The sequence below is a fragment of the Linepithema humile genome, chromosome 6 (genome assembly GCF_040581485.1).
Source record: "Linepithema humile isolate Giens D197 chromosome 6, Lhum_UNIL_v1.0, whole genome shotgun sequence".
Classification (NCBI taxonomy): Eukaryota; Metazoa; Arthropoda; class Insecta; order Hymenoptera; family Formicidae; genus Linepithema; species Linepithema humile.
In genome coordinates this window covers 15,719,648-15,740,301 of record NC_090133.1, presented here as the reverse complement: position 1 = coordinate 15,740,301, position 20,654 = coordinate 15,719,648, and the positions used below count along the sequence as shown (strand labels likewise).

Below are 20,654 nucleotides of genomic sequence, written 5' to 3'. Positions count from 1 at the left end.
TACCGATCGAAAACGTGTTCGAAACTACGGACTCGTCTTTCGCGACATCCGTGAGACAGACGATGCAAACGTCCGATGGTCGGGAAGCGCTGTACGGTCAAATGGGCCCGCTGGGCCAAGAGTACATCGGGGAGCTCTTGAGCGGTGACAAGAAGAGAGGGATCGACAACGTGTACGGCGTATACTTCAACGATGCGGGAACGTTTCTCGGAGACAAGGTCTTCGACATTGATAGAGACGACAATGTGATCGTGGACGGTGTGAAATACGCTGGCACGCCCGGCATGTTTGAATTAATATTCAAAAGACTTCCCGACGATACGCTGTGTACGGAGACTGACAAACAAAAGTACAAGAGCATACTACTAGCTACTAACGCTCACAGACGCGGTCATAACGCGCATTTACCTGTTTTGGGAAACAAAGAATACAAATACAAACATATCATCACACCTCTGATATCTAAGAAAGGTGGAGGTGTCGCACATCTCGACAAGAGAGGTGCGGGTCGCACGTTACCCAAGTGTAACGTACCACAGACCATGACTGTGACCGACAACGCGGTCGATTACGTGCACTGGGATGATCCGAACGAATTGGTGGATCGCCTTCGATTGCTGGACGCCTCCCGTCAGGCGGGAAACAACGCGCACGACAACGAGTTTCTCTCGATTATCGAGGAACTGCGCGAAGCCGGTCTGATTATAAATTGATCGTCGTTGTCATCGCTGTAGCCAGTATTGCTCGTGCGATGCTACGGGAATGTCTATCAACAAATTCGGACTACAGCTAGGAGGAGGAAGCGCCAAGGTGACGAGACAGAGCGGTGGAGTCTCGAAAAATTACGTGCGCGAGAATTGTCTCTGCAAGGATGGTGGAGTTTTCAACGCCAAGTCACGCGTAATCAGACATCTCGCCGATCCTGAAGCGGACACCGACGCCGTCAACAAGCTGCATCTGGATCATCACTTCCAGCTTATGAGCGATCGTGCGAATCGAGATTGTATGCTCTATGAAAATTTTAAGCGAGAAGTACTTTCACGACTCGAAGATTCGGAGAATACCGAGCGGACCTGGAAGAGAGACCACGACAATTACATCGAGACCAGATACGTGACGTTGGAACGCCAGATTCACGATCTGAGAGGTCTCCTCGACGAGAGTGTGGCGCTACTCGATGGAAAACTCGTCGATCGCGAGCGAGAGACGAAGAGTCTTGTCGAGCGAGAGATTCACAATCTTCGTAGAACTGTGAGAAAAAATTTCATCAAATACTACGATGAGGCGATGAAGAAGAAGCAAAACGAATCGCAATGAGCCTGGAGAGGAGATCGCTCGTGGACGAGCTCCACGCACCGGCGAGAAGAAACTTTACGCGTCGGCCAGTCGTCGTGAAAGGATACGATGATTTGTGGCAGGCTGACATTGTCGAGATGAGACCGTACTTGCGATCCAACGGCGGTTACAACTATATTCTAACCGTTATCGATGTGTTGAGCAAGTACGCGTGGGCCGTGCCCTTAAAGACCAAAGGTGGAATCGAAACGTCCAAAGCATTTTCCGCGATATTTAGGGAGAGAATTCCGAAAAATTTGCAGACCGACCGTGGAAAAGAATTTTACAACAGAGATTTCCAAAATCTTGTCAAGAAACACGGCATCAATCATTATTCGACATACTCGGTCATGAAGGCTTCGGTGGTGGAACGATTGAATCGCACGTTGAAGAACGAAATGTGGAAGTTTTTCACGCTCGCGGGATCGTACAAGTGGATCGACGATTTACCGCGATTGGTCTCGGAATACAACGGTCGTAAACATCGTACGATCGGTATGCGCCCGATCGATGTCACTCCCGAGATCGCAAAGGAACTCTTGAGCACCGTGTACAGTAGAATAAAAATTGCCGCGCCGGCGAAATTCAGGGTGGGTGATCCGGTGCGCGTGAGCAAATTCAAAACTATATTCGAGAAAGGATACACGCCGAATTGGTCGACGGAGGTGTTTAAGATCGCTGCGGTGCAACGTACCAATCCTGTGACGTATCTGATTAAAGATTACCGCGGAGATCCGGTCGCGGGAGGCTTTTACGAGCACGAATTGCTCAAGACCGCTCAACCCGACGTTTATCTCGTGGAGAAGGTGTTGCGTCGAAAGGACGACAAGGTGTTTGTAAAGTGGTTGGGATTCGACAATTCGCACAACTCTTGGATAAATAAAGACGATGTATTGTAATAAACTGTGTATATTATACATTGTATTATAATAAACTATTATACATATATACAATGGTGTTCTTTATTACTACTACAATATGTTACAATATATACATTAAAAAAAAAAAAAAACTAATAATACATAAAATATTAAACTATGAAAATTAAACACTATGTATATTACTAAGCATTATTTACAAATGTATCTCGCGATGTCCCCATGGTAGAGTGTCGGTGGAACCGGATACGACGTGCCGCTTGTCGTCGTACGGACTGAGCGCGAGCTTCGACTCCGACACGGTGTACACCTCGTGCATCTTTGAGCAGATGCTTTAATTATTATATTATAATTATTATTTTATGTTTTATATTAATTACGCTTAAATTTACATATTTTTATTCCTGTGTGATGTTAGCATATAGAAGACATGTCTTATTACTATATATATATATATATATATATATATATATATATATATATATATTGTTAGAAGAATAAATTATTATTAATATTATAAACTTTTAATATTCTCATTCTTATTGTCCACTTATTTCTTTCCTTCTCCTATCTCAAGCAGTAACTTGACACGCGCCTTTGTCACGCAGTAGGTCTGTAGTGGATAAAACGAGGCATAGGAAATATATATACGAGAAGTTGGGATAATAAAAAAACATAATTTAAAATATAATATAAAAAATATAATTTAAATATTTATAAAATTTGATTACATAAAATATTATTAGTAAAAAAATAAAAAAACATTTTCAGTCCATATATGATGGCGGACAGCCAGCGTTTCCTGTAACAAATAGAATGGAGTTACACAAAATTTATAGATGATAAAAGCATGACAACGCATGCGCACCGCTTAAAATTTATAGAAAATTAAACAATACTTACCGGTGGTGGAGTCTCCTATGGACTTAGCGGGCTGTCGGGTTGAATGTTGGACACTTGTTGGAGCCATTTTTCCACTCGCTCCTGCCGCGAGATCTTCCCCACACTAGCCCGCCATAGGGCTACATTGGCCTCCGTCAATTCCTCCACTTTGAACGGTATGCTTTCCTCCCAAAACCGGAAACGTTTAACTTGTCGCACATCGGATTCGCGGTCAACCGCGATCACCAGTGTGCCGCGGTCCATGTCTTTTTAATGACTAACTCTAAGGAGCAAACGTTGCGGTAAACATCCTTCCTATAAGTTTCTTGGAAGGTTTATCTGTTGCAAACGAAGATGCTTTATATTGCATCAACTGTGACGTATCTGATTAAAGATTATCGCGGAGATCCGGTCGCGGGAGGCTTTTACGAGCACGAATTGCTCAAGACCGCTCAACCCGACGTTTATCTCGTGGAGAAGGTGTTGCGTCGAAAGGACGACAAGGTGTTTGTAAAGTGGTTGGGATTCGACAATTCGCACAACTCTTGGATAAATAAAGACGATGTATTGTAATAAACTGTGTATATTTTACATTGTATTATAATAAACTATTATACATATATACAATGGTGTTCTTTATTACTACTACAATATGTTACAATATATACATTTAAAAAAAAACTAATAATACATAAAATATTAAACTATATAAATTAAACACTATGTATATTACTAAGCATTATTTACAAATGTATCTCGCGATGTCCCCATGGTAGAGTGTCGGTGGAACCGGATACGACGCTTATCGTCGTACGGACTGAGCGCGAGCTTCGACTCCGACACGGTGTACACCTCGTGCATCTTTGAGCGGATGCACGATTGACGCCGCGTCAGCTCGATTTCGACGTTGAGGCACCGAGTGTAGTCGTCGAACGTTATCGTTCTAGCGACTACACTCTTTTTTACACCTTTAATCTTTTTGGTGTCTTTTTGGCCGGTAACTCTCAACGCGTACATCTTCGCTCTCAGTCCGACAAATTCCGTCATGATCGCGCCGTTATTCTCGTCTTTCATCAGACCGGGTACTTTCTTGTTGGCGCGCGGCATACCGTAAGCGTTGTCCTCGGAGTAGTCGCTCGTGTCGAATTTGGATATATCACGTTTCATATCCCGATACGCGTCCTCGCAGTGCAGAAAGTATATCAGACTGTCGGTATCGGTGTACATAATTTTGCAATTGTCGCGGTAGAGAGGCGCCATGTACTCGTAGTGAAACTCGTACAAGCAGGTCTTGGATATGTCGAGGATGCACATACCCACGTAGATCGGCTTGTCGAATTTCACTTCGAGTTTTCGCAACTCTACGGCGATCAGATCCTCCGAGAACATGCTTCGGCTGTGGAAATTCGGTTTCGCGATCATAGCCTCCGCTCCGTACCGACCATCCTACTGTGTAACGAGCCGGACATCCGTATGATTTCGCACATTCTCCATGGTTTTGCCGAAAACGGCGTTGTTCATCAATTTGTACAAATTTTTTTCGAAATCATTTTTCGCCCGTGTCCGAAACTGTGTATTCAGTTCTATGTATCCGCGGAGCCACGGAGATTGCGCGAATTGCAGTACGCGGTGAATCTTTGCAATTCGCAGACCATGTCGCACGCATTGTTGCAGATTACGATAGTGGATGACATAACGCTGCTTATCGTACAGCGTTGCGAGTAACTTGAGCTCCCGCTTGCCGGGCGGCTTATCGCACGTCGGGCAGAACGGCAGGTCGGCGTGCGCGTCGTGAAGATTCACCGGATACTCGAGATCGACTTCCAGCACGTAACCGGTAGCCGAATCGGATGCAACGGACATTACGTCAAAGCTCGCGACGTCATCGACCCATCGAAATTTGGCGTAGGGCAACGGTTGACACATCGCCCACCCGTACAAATTATTTACATCATAGTACATTAGGTACGATGACGGTTCCGATGGGTCGTAGGATGGCATGTATTTGTTGTTGGCGGCGGCGTATCGGTTGGAGCATTGGCTGAGACCACCGCGTATACCGCGCTCGACAAACAGTACCATATCGATGTCCGTGAGCAACTCGAATTTTACACGCGTGTACTTCAACATAGCGTCCCACGTGTATCCCGGTAGAGTGTAATAATGAGCGGGATCTAAACCGTAACTCTTTATAGACATGTTTCGAAAATTTTCGAAAATATCCGCCAACAAAAGAACGTCTGTTTTCAAATACAAATCGCTGTATTGGCCTAGATCTTCGATCGAAAAAGTTTGCCAGGCGTTTGTCGCGTGCGCGTAATCGCTCTCGGATACCGTTTCTCCGGTGAGCGAGCTGTAAAACGATTCGCGCGATGGCAGGCTTGTGTCCCGGAGCTTGTCGACGCTGTCGACGTACTCGTAGGGAAACACGCCTTTCCGAGTAAGCAGATTGAAATTTTCCGCGGATAAATGTTTGAATTCCGATCGTGAAATTTTTAATTCATCCACAGTTAAATAAGATGCCAATTTGTCGAGACTCATACTGAGAAATTTAAACGAATCAATAAACCGTAATTTTATACACAATTTTGATTTTTGATCCATGGTATCTTTAACATTTTTTGTAAATGAAATGTAACGCTCTTTCGTCAGCGGTAACAATTCGACGTTGCCTTCGAAAGCATTGGCAACGTCTTTAATAATGAAATGCGCGTCGTAACCGGATAAATTGTGAAATATCACCGGGATAACGTCGGAGTCTATGTAATTTAGATTGCACGACGAGTGCGCGGCACCGCGGTAACGCCCGGTCAGATGACAATGATCGCGCACCCGCGTGTCGTCCGCTGTTAAGGGTTTCTCGCACACGTGACACGTTACGGCGCTACGGAATTCATCCGATTCCTCCCGCGTAAGATCCGCCATGGGGACGACGGTGGTGCGGATCGCTTTCACGCGGTGCGTCAAATCGTGCAGTTCGTTGACGAACCACGCTGTGCAATCCTCACCGCGATATGACTTATAACTAGAGAGCGAATTATCGTAAGCGCAACTTACATAATATCCTACGCTAAAGGCTCTGTGATGTTGGTAGGCGTAAGTAGTACCGTCCTGATCCTCCTTTTTCTCGAGCGTACATTCGAGATCGGCGTACACTACAAACGGAACCCGCTCCTTCCGATTGTAATTCCGGAACGTCAGCCACTTGTCGTCCTCGCTGGGGAGAACGACGGCGCAATCGTTCATTTTCCCGCAGTCGACGCTGTGGACTGACAACTTCTCCCGTGTATAAAAGTAGTGTAGACACCTGTAATAATTTATTTGATTAAAACTATGAATAAAAAATATTGATTTATTTTATACGCATCTTTTTTTTTTACTTACCGATCGCAAATGTACTTTTTACATTTGTGCATGCTCAGTTGTGAGCTCACCAACCGTGGCAGGTTCTTTATGCACGCAAAGTGTGCATCGTTGTTTTTACGCACGTATAGCAGGTTGACGTGCTTCTCCTTTTTGTCGTCGGCGAGCCGCAGAGGGACGATTTTGGAGTCTTGGGTGGTAAAGACGTTGACGGAGATGGCGTTTAGTTTCTCGAACTTTGATATTTGTGACAGCGTCACGGGGAACTCGATGTCGCACAGATTCAGCACCGTCGAGTAATGTGGGTATTCTATCGTTCTTTCCGGATGTTTTTCCGCTGGATATAGAGCGGCGACGACTGCCCACGCGAAACACGCATTGTCCGTCGATTGCACGTTGACCACCGCTCTTTTTAGCATAATTTTCCGCGATAACTCGATGTGGCATCCCGCGTGCAGAGGATTGAACTTGTTCACATTGACGGTGAGATTCAGGATACGCGACAACGCCCATCCGCTATCGCGTTCCTGAAACTCCTTCAGAGCCGCCAGAATATCATCCTCCACGTGCCGCGTGTACCACTCGTTGAGATCGGATGTGGGAAACAACTCGCAATTTTTGGTGGCGATGGTCTTCACGGCAGTCTTGTCGCCCGCGACGAATTCCCCGTTGAACGCGGTGTTAATCTTGACGCTGTTGTGTTCCACCATGACGCCCTGGATCCGCTCGATAACCATATTTCTCACGTTTTTCAAAAACTCGTGTGGATCTATATAGTTTTGATTGACAACCACACCCGTCAGCACACGGTTCCTAAACGCCGTCTCGATCTCCTTCCACGTGTAGCCCTTTTTCTCGTATCCACCGTATCCGGCACCGACGGGCACGAAACGCTCGTGCAGGGCGTCCCTCACACCCTCCAGACGCGCAATTTGCGCCACCAGAGAGTTGACTACTCCGGTGCGTTGCCTCTTGCGACATTGTTCCTTGAGAGAATCGAGGTACTCGTTGCACTCGTAGTCTCATGGAAGGAACTCTCCCGTCGTTTTGATATTTGCTGCTCGTACGGTAAGATCGCGCTCCTTCTCCATTTTGAACAACTGTGATTAGTCGTTTTTTTTCTCACTCGCTTTATATACCCGTTTGTTGCACACGGCACTAACTATAAGCATAACGATGATGCATTCTGACAACATGGCGCTGCCTACAATTTGTATAAACAATCCTTATTTTTTCTCTTCCGAGAATTATTGTAATATGATATCCCCACCACTCCGAATTTACCCCCTTTCTTCCAAACATGATGACGCAATTTAAACAGGCGCTCTACTTTGATGCGCGCGTTGTAGGATAAGTCGGTATAGCGGATAAGATGACACGAAAAAATAATAAAAAATTTTAATTACAGTTGAAATAATATTTATTAATATGTATTGTTACAACTCCGCAAAGACCTGAGTCACCAGTTCACAATCAATTATATTATTCTTATCGAATAAATCGCTTTTGCGAATCGCCACGTGATCGGGGTCCTTCGCATTCCTCGCGATTTCTGAAAAGTGTGCGAACTTGACATCAACCGTACCGGTGATGTTGTTCAACGAATGATTGATACAGTCTACGCAATATTCAAGTGCAAACATGTTACACACGGTTCGGTTTGACATGATTAAACATAACGCTGATGTTGCCAGGCGCATTACTTTTAGGTTGTTTATTTTTCCAAAACTTAACGTGCAGTGTCCAACGGTCTGAGACGGTGCTTCGTCCACATCGTTCTTAAAGAAGCTGGTGATGATGTCCCGTTGATTCATGAGTTCTTTCCATACGTCGTATGATAGACGTAGCTCCTTACCATGGTTGTCACCGAGAGCGATTTCCACACGGCTCGACGTTGAGACGTTGATTCCGATGTCGAGATATTTGTAACTGGTTTTTGTCAACGGGTATCTTCTAACCAAGATCCTAGATGATTCTTTTTCCATCTTTGACATATTACTTTTTTGTTTTCTATGAAAAAAAAAATAAATTGTGAGTTTAAAAGTATAACAATTAAGTTTAAAGATGTAGCTAAAGAAACAACTTACTTCACGGTTGACATGGTGCAAAACATCGTTGCTAGTAAACGTCACAGCGAACTAGTAATTTTCTCAATGATTTCGAACGACTGATGGTTCCTATTCTTTTTCACTCGCTTTATATACCCGCTTGTTGTATACAAAATTGAAATCTGACAACATGGCGCCGAAAATGCTGACGTGGCTGCCTGTTGCTATGGGCTTTTGTTTTAAAATACAGCAATGATGCAATCCGTAAACCTGCACGAACCTGCATACTATAAACATTGCGATGATGCATTCCGACAACATGGCGCTCCACTTTGATGCGCAGAGAAAAACCAAAGGATCTAAACAGTTCTCGGAATCCTTTAACAATGATACATTCCGACAACATGGCGCTCCACTTTGATGTGCAGAGAAAAACCAAAGGATCTAAACAGTTCTCGGAATCCCTATCTCTTCCAGGAATCCTTATCTCTCGACGACTCATGTTTGTATTAACAATCCTTATCTTATCTCTTCCGGGAATCCCGGAAATCCCCCACTTCCAGGAATTATTGTTATCTGATACCCCCCACCACTCCTAAATTACCCCCTCTCCTCCAAAACGATGACGTCATTACCCCCTCCACTGTTATCTGATACCCCTCTTCCCCTCTTCACCCGCACCCCCCTCATTGCCCCTGGGTTAGAACCCCCATAATATAACTACTGTGCTGCATATTTTGCTGAGAGAAACATTAATAATTATTTAATTTATAATGTAATTATAATTTGCAGGAGCATATTTAACTACAATTATAAGAAATATATGTAATCGTTATAACATACATATGGACCAAGTATACACCATCACCACAGATAACGGTGCAAATATGTTGAAAGCTATAAAGATACTGTCTTCAGACTGTAGTGATTCTAATGAAGCGTTTCTCGTGGAAGAAAATAAATGCGTTAATATTAATGATGACATCGACTTAGACCTGCTAGATCTGGATGAACTTACAGAAGAGAATGAAAAAAATAAAACAGAGAATCATATCGAAAATATATTACAAGATATTGAAAACAGTACCCTAGGGTCTAATTTTTCAAGTAACATATTAACAGGTGCAGCGTTTTAACATTAATTAGCTAGTATTTTAACAAAGTTTTAAATATTTATTTGAATTATTGTTTTACAAGCATTAAAAGTATTTAAAAAATATTAGTAATAAATATTTAGTTAATTAAATAAAATATTATGCTTACAGCATATTACGGTTTAATAATTAACGATTTTATAGGAGTGAGATGTGCAGCACACACCTTGCAACTAGTCGTAGATGATGTCTTCAAAAATGCAGATAAAGGTATTTCATCCTTGATACAGAAGGCTCGAAGGCTCGTAAAGAAACTGAGAACGCAAACTTTTTTATACATGCTTAAAAAACAAAATTTGAAGAAGCCGATAATTGACTGCCCAACACGTTGGTCCTCGACAGTTGATATGCTCGAAAGATTATTATTATTAAAGGATTATTGTACAGAACTGGCTGTAACAAAATTCGAAAAGTTCGAAACATTAACTGATGCAGAATGGGTTAAAATTGAAGAGGTGTGCCAAACTCTACAGCCAATTAAAACGTGCACAGAAAAACTCCAAGCCGAACAACTGACTCTTAGCGACTTCTTCAGCAATTGGTTAGAGACAAAATTAACGATGAAAAAAATGAATACACCTTTCGCAATACTTATTTTCGAATTCATGATATCTCGGGAAAAGCACCTGCTGGAAAATAATGTGCTATTATCTGCTCTCTTTCTGGATCCAAGATTTAAAATTTTATTAGAGGAGATACAGATAGAAAAAGCAAAAACTCATTTAAAACATCTTTGGGTAAAGATTATGTCCCTGCAAGAAAACTTTATTACGTCAAACTCTGATTCACAAGAATGCCCATCAAGTAGCTCAGAGTCAACGAGTGACGATTTCGAAAACTTCCTCAAATTAAAAGAGATACACCATTCTGGTATTTCACGTTCATCGTCGTCTGTTCAATTACAAGGACATTTTTCTTTGCAACGGATTGAAGTTTTACTAAAAAACTACAACCAAGAACAAAAGAGAATCTCAAGAAAAACTAATATCTTAGAATTTTGGAAAGAAAACAGTATAACTCAACCAGAATTGTATAAATTAGCGATGATTGTTTTGGCAGTACCAGCCACGCAAGTGAGCGTCGAACGGTTGTTCTCAAGCTTAAAATTCGTGCTTTCTCCTCTAAGAACGAATATCAACGAAGCAATTCTGGAGGATCAACTATTGGTCAGAGCTAATCGAATTTTTATCAACAAAGATGACACGTACGTTTGTAATCTTATATTCATATTTTTAACGCTCCGTAGACACGCAACTGCGTGTTTAACTAATTTCAAACAGAAATTTTTTCTCAAATTTTTGGACATAAAATATATTTTAAAAAATGGAATCTTTATAAGAGTAAAACTAAAAAGTCTTAAAAATATAAAAATTATCAATTTTTCCGCTCTTTTGTAGCACTGAAAAAGTATAAAAATCTTAATTAAATTTTTAAGATTATAGGTGTTTAATTCTAAGTTCTAGATAAATAGGGATATTACATAGTATCCACGGAAGATTACTTTTTTATTTCTTTGCTTGTATTATGATAATTTACGTAATATTAATATGTTATTATATAGAAAACTAACAAATTCGAAACGAGTATTGGCGATGATGCAAGTGGATGAAGCGGCAGCAAAAAAGAAAAAAGAAAATCCAAGATCCGGAACCTCCCATGATTCATGATGATGATGTAAATCATTTTTTCTTTAATAAATATTTTTATTTAATTAATATAAATTTTTTAATATGCGACTTATTATCTTTTTGTATTGTATTATCTGTTTTATATTGTACATTATAAATTTTACAATAGTTAATTATACACTTGTAAACCGTAACCATATCTAAAAAAGACCGAAATCCAAACGGTTACGGTCACCGTTATCGATAAAAGAACCAGAACCGAAACCGAAACCGAAAATTGGATATAACCTCGGACCGTAACCGTAACCGAACCGAAATTTGATTTTGGTCCGAGTCCCTGGAATATACATACATACAGTCTGTTAAGTAAGAGCGTACCAGGGTTAATTTATAAAAAAAATGTATTTAAAAAAATTTTTAAACATATATACATTTATCTTGATGAGGACTACAACGCAATTCTCTCAATAATGCGTCCAGTCACCACCGGCGTCGATAATCGCCTGGCATCTTCGAGGCATACTTTCGACTAAATTGATGGCGTACTGTAGCGGCAAGGCCTTCCAAATTTGACGAATGTTGCGAGATAGCTGCTTTGCGGTATATGTGCGTTTTCCTCGAAGTCTGTACTTAATATATGCCCACACATTTTCGATTGGATTGGCATCGGGCGACTGCGACGGCCAATCCAATGTAACGATGCCAGATTGCTCCTTCCATTCGGTACAGAGCTTGCTTCGATGTTTTGGATCGTTGTCCTCCTGCAGAATCCAGTCCTCATTTTTATTAATAAACCAACGTTCGGCAGACGGTAACAAAGCCTTTTCGTAAATTCCCAGCATTTTCTTGGCATTCAGATTGTCGGTAAACAGATGCAAAGCGCCGAATCCTTGTTTTGAGAAGCAACCCCAAAGATGCACTTTTATTCCGTGTTTAACGGTTCGCTCGACATATCTATTGGTGGAGGTTGACCAAGTTTGTTTGAAGCTACTACGTGCTCATATAGAACATTCGTCAGTAAAAATTATGTTACTGAAATCTCGGTCGATGTTTTCGTGCGCCCAAGCGAGTCGCTTTTTCACATGTTTTTCACTTAACAAAGGTTTCTTTATTGTGCTGCGCCATTTCATGTCATGAGCACGGAGATGAGTTCGAATAGTTACATACGATATATATAAACCTTTTTGCTTCAATTTTGCTTGTCCTTGACGCAGTGTTAAGCCAGGATTCCGCGAAAACAGATCAACGATCATTTTATCACCTTTTTTGTCCACTTTGCCTTTTGAGCCACGTTCCGGTAAATCATCCACATTTTTTGTGGCTTTATATCGCAGAATCCACTTCTTCACAAATGTTCTTGACTTTTTAATATATTTAGCAGCCGCTGATTGCGACATTTTGGACCTTTTGGGTGAATGCACAAAAACACAGCCTCGTAGCGCTTTGCGTATTTGGCACTCATGGCGCTTAGCGTGTTTTTCTTACAAAAGATCAACAATAACTAAATCTTTTTTTAAAATGCGCCAAGGACAAAGGTTTGCTCTATCAATTTACATAAGATTTAGAATAATATTTTTTACCGATTGTGAATAAGGTTTGGCACGCTCTTATTTAACTGACTGTATATGAATATGTCCCTTCAAAGTTCAATTTCTGTTTGTCGTAGCTTGAAACTATATCACTAAATGATGTATTTGTATATATATCTTGTATATAATCTTGGATTACAATATCTTACCTATGAAATGATACTTTTTTTCTCATTTCGCCAGTATCAATTCTCTTTTTCCAGCCTCTTATTTCTGATGTGTTCTTGCACGATGGAACTAAGCAGCGTACCATTGTATATGGCTATTAATCTGCGATATATAATTTATAAATACACACACACACATTAAAGACATCCTACAATTGATGCTAAGTACTTTCTGTATTACATATAAAAATATAATCAGAGAAGGTCTCACAGACACTTTATAGACACTAATTTTGGACTTACCTGTTTTACACACAATTATGTTTAAATATTTAATAAACATCCGGTAAATATTGAAATAAACTGCTTTTTTTTAAATAATGCACTTGTTTTTAAATAATACACTTGTTGTTTTACTTTTTCCGCTAATGTATTTTCTTCGTTGTTTATTTACTCAAATAACCTTTGTAAATAACCTCTTCACTCGGTTTTATTCTGGTTTATGTATTGTACGCATGCGTAGAAAAACAGCCAATAAAAAGTGCTCACAGTTTACCTCGTCGCCCTCCCCGAAGAGGCTTCCCTCCCGCAGACTCACGCTCCATCTCTATTTTCCGATATCTATGGTGTAATGTGTATAGGCCCTCACACACAAAATGACATAACTGCATATGCATAGCATAAGACCGTCTCGACCAATGAACATCTAGCATAAAGGTGCCATATTGATTTACATAGCATGTTCATTGGTCGAGACGGTCTTATGCTATGCATATGCAATTATGTCATTTTGTGTGTGATGGCCTTATATCTGTACGTGCGTATGCACATGTGATACCCGGCGTGGTGATACAAATTGATAATATTGTAAAAATTCTTGAAAGATGCCGAGCAGTTGTTGAGCAGTTGTTGAGCAGTTGTTGAGCAGTTGTTGAGCGGCCATTTTGTTGTAGGGTGTCATGGCCGAAACCGGAAATCCTGCCAGCCTCAGTTTTTCCATACGTCAAAGCCTAAGGCCGGCGTCACATAGAACCCGTAATCCGTAATCCGCACCGAAAGTCCGCAAAAGTTACTAGGGATTGCGTCCGTAACGTTACGTGTGTTTTATCTCCTTGTGTCCCATGGAGCCGTAATTCCATGAAATTTCCGTAAAAGTTACTAAAAGTTACTAGTTATTACTAGTAATGCTTTTTTTAATTTTATTTATTTAACTAAATTTGACGATTTAATTAAAATTTTTGTTAAAATTATAATATATTCTGTAGTTTTCTTATGAATAAAATACAAATAAACAATTATAATCTGTTAAATAAAAAATAGTAATACTGTTAGGCCGGCGTCACATAGAACCCGTAATCCGTAATCCGCACCGGAAGTCCGCAAAAGTTACTAGGGATTGCGTCCGTAACGTTACGTGTGTTTTTTCTCCTTGTGTCCCATAGAGCCGTAAATACACACGTAACGGTATTACTATTTTTTATTTAACAGATTATAATTGTTTATTTGTATTTTATTCATAAGAAAACTACAGAATATATTATAATTTTAACAAAAATTTTAATTAAATCGTCAAATTTAGTTAAATAAATAAAATTAAAAAAAGCATTACTAGTAATAACTAGTAACTTTTAGTAACTTTTACTAGAAATTACAGAAATTACTAGGAAATTTCATGGAATTACGGCTCCATGGGACACAAGGAGATAAAACACACGTAACGTTACGGACGCAATCCCTAGTAACTTTTGCGGACTTTCGGTGCGGATTACGGATTACGGGTTCTATGTGACGCCGGCCTAAGGCCGGTATTCATAGTCCGTTCTTATATTCAAGATCGTCTTAAGTACAAACTTATATTCGCTCTCTTCGTCAGACACAATCTATGTGTGACGAAGAGAGCGAATATAAGTCCGTGCTTAAGACGATTTTGAATATAAGAACGGACTATGAATACCGTCCTAAAGTTAGCGATCTAGTACTAGTATAGACATCTGTGTTTTACATATATTATACTATATACAGGGTGATTCAAAATAACCGTATGTCCTTAAAGGGGCATATTTCTGAGCGTATTCTGAGACAACTTTTCCTTTGGCAAAAGTTTGTGCACAGCTTAATTTTCAAGTTATAAAAGAAAATAGTTAGCGTATCGTGAGTCGAGTACAAGAAACAAGCAGGGGCGTTGCAACTCACCGTTACACGCGAGTGTTACGTGAGGCGCCTGCTACAATCAGCTAACACTTACGATACACAAATACGTATACGCATCTCTCTTTCTCTCTTTCTCTCTCTCTCTTTCTCCCGCGATGAGACAGATCCATATCGAGTAAAAGTTTTTCCACTTTCTTATGGTTCACGTTTCACGTTTTAAAACACAACACATTCACATACTCTGTTTACTCACTTCATCGATAAAACGAGGAATTTATTTAATGATCACTACTAATCACTTGATGCGTGAAAATTACTCGAAAAAAGAAACACGTGTTTTTCGAGTAATTGTGTACTCGCTCAGAAGTAGAAATCAAATTAGGAAAATTTTCTTTGAAAATTCCTATGATAGTGGCTGAAATTTCAGATGATTGCATTTTAGGAGGAGATTTTCTTAAAAAAATAAATCTGGAAAAGATTTTCGAACCTTATTTTAGAGATACTTTCTCTAAAGTGGAATTCTCTTGTTCGCGGATTAATTTTTCAAACAAAGTTCCAGAGAAATTAAAAAAACTTTTTGAAGAAGATTCAAAGGAGTTGGATTCAAACCAAAAAAATGTTTTTGCCGAATTCTTGAATGAATTCCAGGATATATTTTCTGAAGAAATTATTGCAGGAAATTGTAATGTTGTGGAACATGAAATTGAATTAAAGGATTCTAAACCTATTAAGCAGGTCCCTCGACGAATTCCTATTCATTTGAGAAAGGATGTTGAACAAATTATTCTTGACATGAAATCGCAAGGTGTTGTTGAAGTCTAAAAGTCCTTGGATTTCTCCGGTGGTGATTGTGAAGAAAAAGGATGGTTCCCTTAGATTTTGTGTAGATTATAGAAAATTAAATGATGTCACAATTAAAGATTCTTTTCCATTACCTCGAATTGAGGATATTTTAGATCAATTGTCTGGGAATTTGTGGTTTTCTTCTTTAGATTTAAAGAGTGGATATTGGCAAATTAAGGTTCGTTCTGTGGATAGGGAAAAAACGGCGTTTTCCATAGGAAATGGTCTTTGGCAGTTCACAGTCATGCCATTCGGTCTTTGCAATGCCCCAGCGACTTTTGAACGATTAATGGAGAAAATTCTTCAAGAATTCTTATCTAAGATTTGTTTAGTTTATTTAGATGACATTATTGTATTTAGTAAAACTTTTGAAGAAATGATGGCTAATCTGAGATCAGTTTTTCTTCGATTTCGTTCAGTAAATCTAAAGATAAATAAAAAAAAATGTTCTCTTTTAAAAAGACAGGTGAAATATTTAGGCCATGTTGTTTCTGAAAATGGAATTTCTACGGATCCTGAAAAGATTTCTGCTGTAGAAACTTGGCCGGTTCCTAGGATCAAGAAACAGGTACAAAGTTTCCTTGGATTTTGCTCCTATTATAGAAAATTTGTGGAAGGATTCTCGTTAATAGCCAAACCATTATTTTCACTTACTGAGAATCAAATCAAATTTGAATGGACTGAAACATGTCAGGAAGCCTTTGAGAAACTAAAACAGAAAATGGTGTTACGTCCTGATAGATGTAGAATTTTTTCGTTGGGCTCGGCGATCGACGTAAACGGGCTTGACCGCACGAGCCGAGCGGCACGTTTAGGACTTGCGACGGGTCAGCGACTGGAAGAGTTGTTTTTACTCCGTCAACAAGTCAACCGCTCGTGGTTCCCTTTTTGGGTCAAGGAATTGAATCCCTATTACCCGGGGCGGAACCTTTGTGCGCAATTTGAGAGGGAAGGTGTGAGGGGGTGACGAACGAGGAGGGTGTGGTCAAATGAAAAAGAACAAAGTTTAATTTACTAAAGACAACATTTTAATTCGATTAAATTTATAATTACGATACAAAACTTAATTCTTAATTGCAGGTGTTGATAATTTTATTTGTGTATTTTTTACAATAGTGTGTATGTGTGTGTGTGTGTGAGTGTTTCATTTTTCCGGAGGGAGGACAGAAGAAATAATAAAATAAAGAGAAATAAACTGACTTACTCGTTGCAGGATAGTTTCGGATCGGGTTGACTATGTTCGGTGGTTCTGAGCAGGCGCCCCGTTGAGGGAAGGTGTTATATATAGGAGCGTCGGACCCCTTTTTTGTAAACGTGTGGGCACCCTGCTGCGGGATGGTGTCGTCAGGATGATGGGCCCTCTACTTGAGATGCACCACGAGATGGTCGCGACAAAGTATCAACTGGTTTTACTCTTTGATTCGCGCCCCCGAACTACTCGAAAAACTGTTTGAGCTAAACGGAATAACTGCGCAAAACTGCTTAAAAACTGTGTGTGATTGTGTCCGGAGCCACCAGAACACGGGTTTTTATACTTTTTCTTTGGGGTAGATCCCTTTGGAAAATCTTAGGTTTTTGGAGCGGGGATCGAATAGGAATTAGTCTTGCGAGAAAATTTTTAATGTGGGGGAGGATGGCGTCATTTTTAGCTAATAGGATTGGGTTTAGATGATTAGGTTACTTGAAATAAGATAGGAAGAAAGAGGCCCTAACGAATAAGGAATAGCGTCGTTTCGGGTCCATATATGATGGGGGTAGGTTTTTGAGGTGGCGTAACCCGGTTGGTGTTAATTAGTATAAGTGGGGTGCATCTCAGTGTCTTAAGATCTGGGTGGGCGTAGTCTTTAGACCATACGATGGAATGATGGGTGGTCTATAGAAGTGCTTGCCCCGATTCTCGGCTTTCGGATTGGGTGGTTAAGAATCAGTATATAAGTTCGCAAAACCTTGGGTCACTGATCTAATAAATTTGACAGTTTACGACTGTCACGTGCCCTTGGTGTCGCGTGGAGAGTGCGACTAATGCATCTCGGTTTCCCAGACCTACTAAACACGTGCGCCGTATCAGGTGTCGCGCCTTCTCGGCATGCGACTGCGGTCATTCCCCGATCGTTACTCGGTAAAACCCTATCTACTAGCTAGAGTTCCCGTAGGTGGAATCCAAGAATATGACTAGTTGGTGCCAGTTTTTCTTTTTATCTCTTACTCTAACCGTCTGGAGTCGGTTAAGGACTCCAGCTACCGCGAAGTTTTGACTTTTACGGTTTTTCTGGCGACGATAGGCACGCTGAGCGGCCAAGGTATTTTGAAATATCCATGCTATTTTTCTCCGTGAGAAGATTCGAGCTCCTGGTGTCTCATGAGAAAAACAGCTCTGGCGTTATAATATTTCTTAAGAGTTTTGTTGGTTCCGCGTTTACTAGGTCTGGTATTTAATGAAAAGAAAAGAATCGTGTAGTCTGATCAGGACGTAACAATGGTTTCAACACCGATTTTATCCTTTCCAAACGAGTTAGGAGAGTTTATCTTGGATACTGACGCTTCAAATCATGGGATAGGAGCAGTTCTATCTCAAATTCAAGATGGTAATGAGAAAGTTATTGCTTATTTTAGCCGAGTTTTAAGCAAACCAAAAAGAAATTATTGTGTTACACGCCGAGAATTATTAGCCATTGTAGCCTCAATAAAATCTTTTCATCATTACCTTTATGGTAGAAAATATATAATTCGAACAGATCATGTTTCATTACGATGGTTAATGTCTTTCAAAGAATTAGAAGGACAGCTGGCTCGTTGGTTGGAACGATTACAACAATATGAATTTGAGATAATTCATCGAAAAGGACGGCTACATCAAAATGCTGATGGCTTATCAAGACGACCTTGTTCAGAATCAGATTGTACGTATTGTTCTAAAGTAGAAATAAAAGAAAATTTTATTGCTCGGATAATTTTTCATGAGGAAAATTTAGAAGATTGGCAAAAGAAACAAGAAAAAGATCCCATTATTTCTATTTTCATACAAAGAAAGAAATTAGGAGAACGTCCTCTCCAACAAGAATTAGCTATGTTTGATCCTTCTGCAAAGATTTATTTATCATATTGGGATGCATTAGTATTAAAAGACGGAGTGTTATTTAAAAAATGGGAAACTCCAAATTTAAAATCTGTAGTTTTCCAAATTATTGTTTTTAGAAAGGATATTAAACAAATATTAGAATTGGCTCATGATTCTGCGATAAGTGGACATTTTGGAATAAATAAAACATTAGAAAGAATACGAAAACGATTTTATTGGGCCACATGTAAGAATGATGTAGAAAATTGGATTCGCTCCTGCAAAATTTGTGTTGCAAAAAAAGGACCATCTGAAAAAGAAAAATCACCCATGCAGATTTATAATGTAGGAACTCCATTTGAAAGAGTGCAAATGGATATACTTGGTCCTCTTCCTTGTTCTTCAGAAGGAAATCGTTATCTTTTGGTAATTATTGATTGTTTTACAAAATGGGTAGAGGTTATTCCATTAAAAAACATTAGAGCCAAAACTGTTGCCGAAGCATTTGTGAATCAAGTAGTTTCTCGTCATGGTGTTCCTCTAGAGATACACACAGATCAAAAGAGAAGTTTCAAATCTAGAATTTTTCTAGAAATGATAAATTTAGTTGGCATAAAAAAGACTAGGACAACTCCTCTGCATCCTCAGTCAGATGGACAAGTAGAACGCCATCATCAAACAATATTAAATTATTTAGCTAAATATATTTCAGAAAACCAAAAAGATTGGGATAAGTGGATCTATTTGTATTTATTGGCGTATCAATCTTCAAAACATGAAACTACTGGAGTTTCCCCAGCAGAATTATATTTTGCTCAGGATTTAAGATTGCCTTTAGATTTATTAAGAGGAAGTCCTCCAAATCAAAATAATGACATAACGGTTGATGTTTATTTACAAAAACTTAGAGAAAACTTAAATAATATTCACATTGAAGCTCGACAACGAATAGAAACTCAATCGTTGCGTTCTAAGGCTAGGTACGATCAGAAGGCTCGTCAAATCTGTTTTGAGGAGGGACATGAGGTTTGGTTTTATAATCCTCGTAGGGTTAAAGGTAGAACACCCAAATTGCAAAGTTATTGGGAGGGTCCGTATAGAATTATAAAAAAATTAAGTAATTTTGTCTTTTGTATTCAAAAATAAAAAAAACACAAGAAGAAGATTATTCATTCAGATAGATTAGCTCCGTATATTCCGAGACAAACTTTGAGTTAATTTATAACAGAATTATAAAAAAAATTGAAAACTGATTAAATAATTGTATGATTGTAACGATTAATGTAAAGATTTATTTTTAAAGAACAATTTATCTGTTTTAAGTTTTTATGTATTTTAAGGAAAGAAATTTCTTTGGAAGAATAAATCTGGAGAGATGGATTTCTTACTCGTTTTCAAGAAATTTTTCCGGACATTCTTCAAACATTTTCAACAAGGACTGCTTCGCCCACGGTTTTTGACCGTGGTTTTCCCGTGGGCCAAAGAGCAAATGCTGAGGCAGAGACTTGAGAAGTCCTTCTTAGGGCGATGGGTCCACGGCAGATACCCCTCTCTTATCCGAAGAATTGTGAAGAGCGGCGGCATAGGAATTAAAGACGGCGAGAGGAAGTTAATCGAT

The 20,654-nt window shown here is 39.7% G+C and overlaps 2 protein-coding genes and 1 long non-coding RNA gene across 3 annotated transcripts; all 3 read right to left on the bottom strand.

Annotated features, from left to right (window-relative positions):
- Window positions 1-2,360: 2,360 nt before the first annotated feature.
- Window positions 2,361-4,609, bottom strand: LOC137000891 (uncharacterized). Its single transcript, XM_067358478.1, has 2 exons — window positions 3,948-4,609; window positions 2,361-2,523 (listed from the first exon to the last, which is right to left on the bottom strand). The coding sequence occupies exons 1-2, from the start codon at window positions 4,515-4,517 to the stop codon at window positions 2,410-2,412; spliced, it is 684 nt and encodes a 227-aa protein (XP_067214579.1). The 5' UTR covers window positions 4,518-4,609; the 3' UTR covers window positions 2,361-2,409.
- On the bottom strand, window positions 4,542-7,480 carry LOC105671347 (uncharacterized). The gene is made up of 2 exons (XM_012365432.2): window positions 6,480-7,480; window positions 4,542-6,402 (listed from the first exon to the last, which is right to left on the bottom strand). The coding sequence occupies exons 1-2, from the start codon at window positions 7,193-7,195 to the stop codon at window positions 4,542-4,544; spliced, it is 2,577 nt and encodes an 858-aa protein (XP_012220855.2). The 5' UTR covers window positions 7,196-7,480.
- A 75-nt stretch (window positions 7,481-7,555) lies between these two features.
- Window positions 7,556-9,496, bottom strand: LOC137000894 (uncharacterized). The gene is made up of 2 exons (XR_010891063.1): window positions 8,546-9,496; window positions 7,556-8,468 (listed from the first exon to the last, which is right to left on the bottom strand). It is a non-coding gene; the product is annotated as an uncharacterized lncRNA (long non-coding RNA).
- Window positions 9,497-20,654: the final 11,158 nt, after the last annotated feature.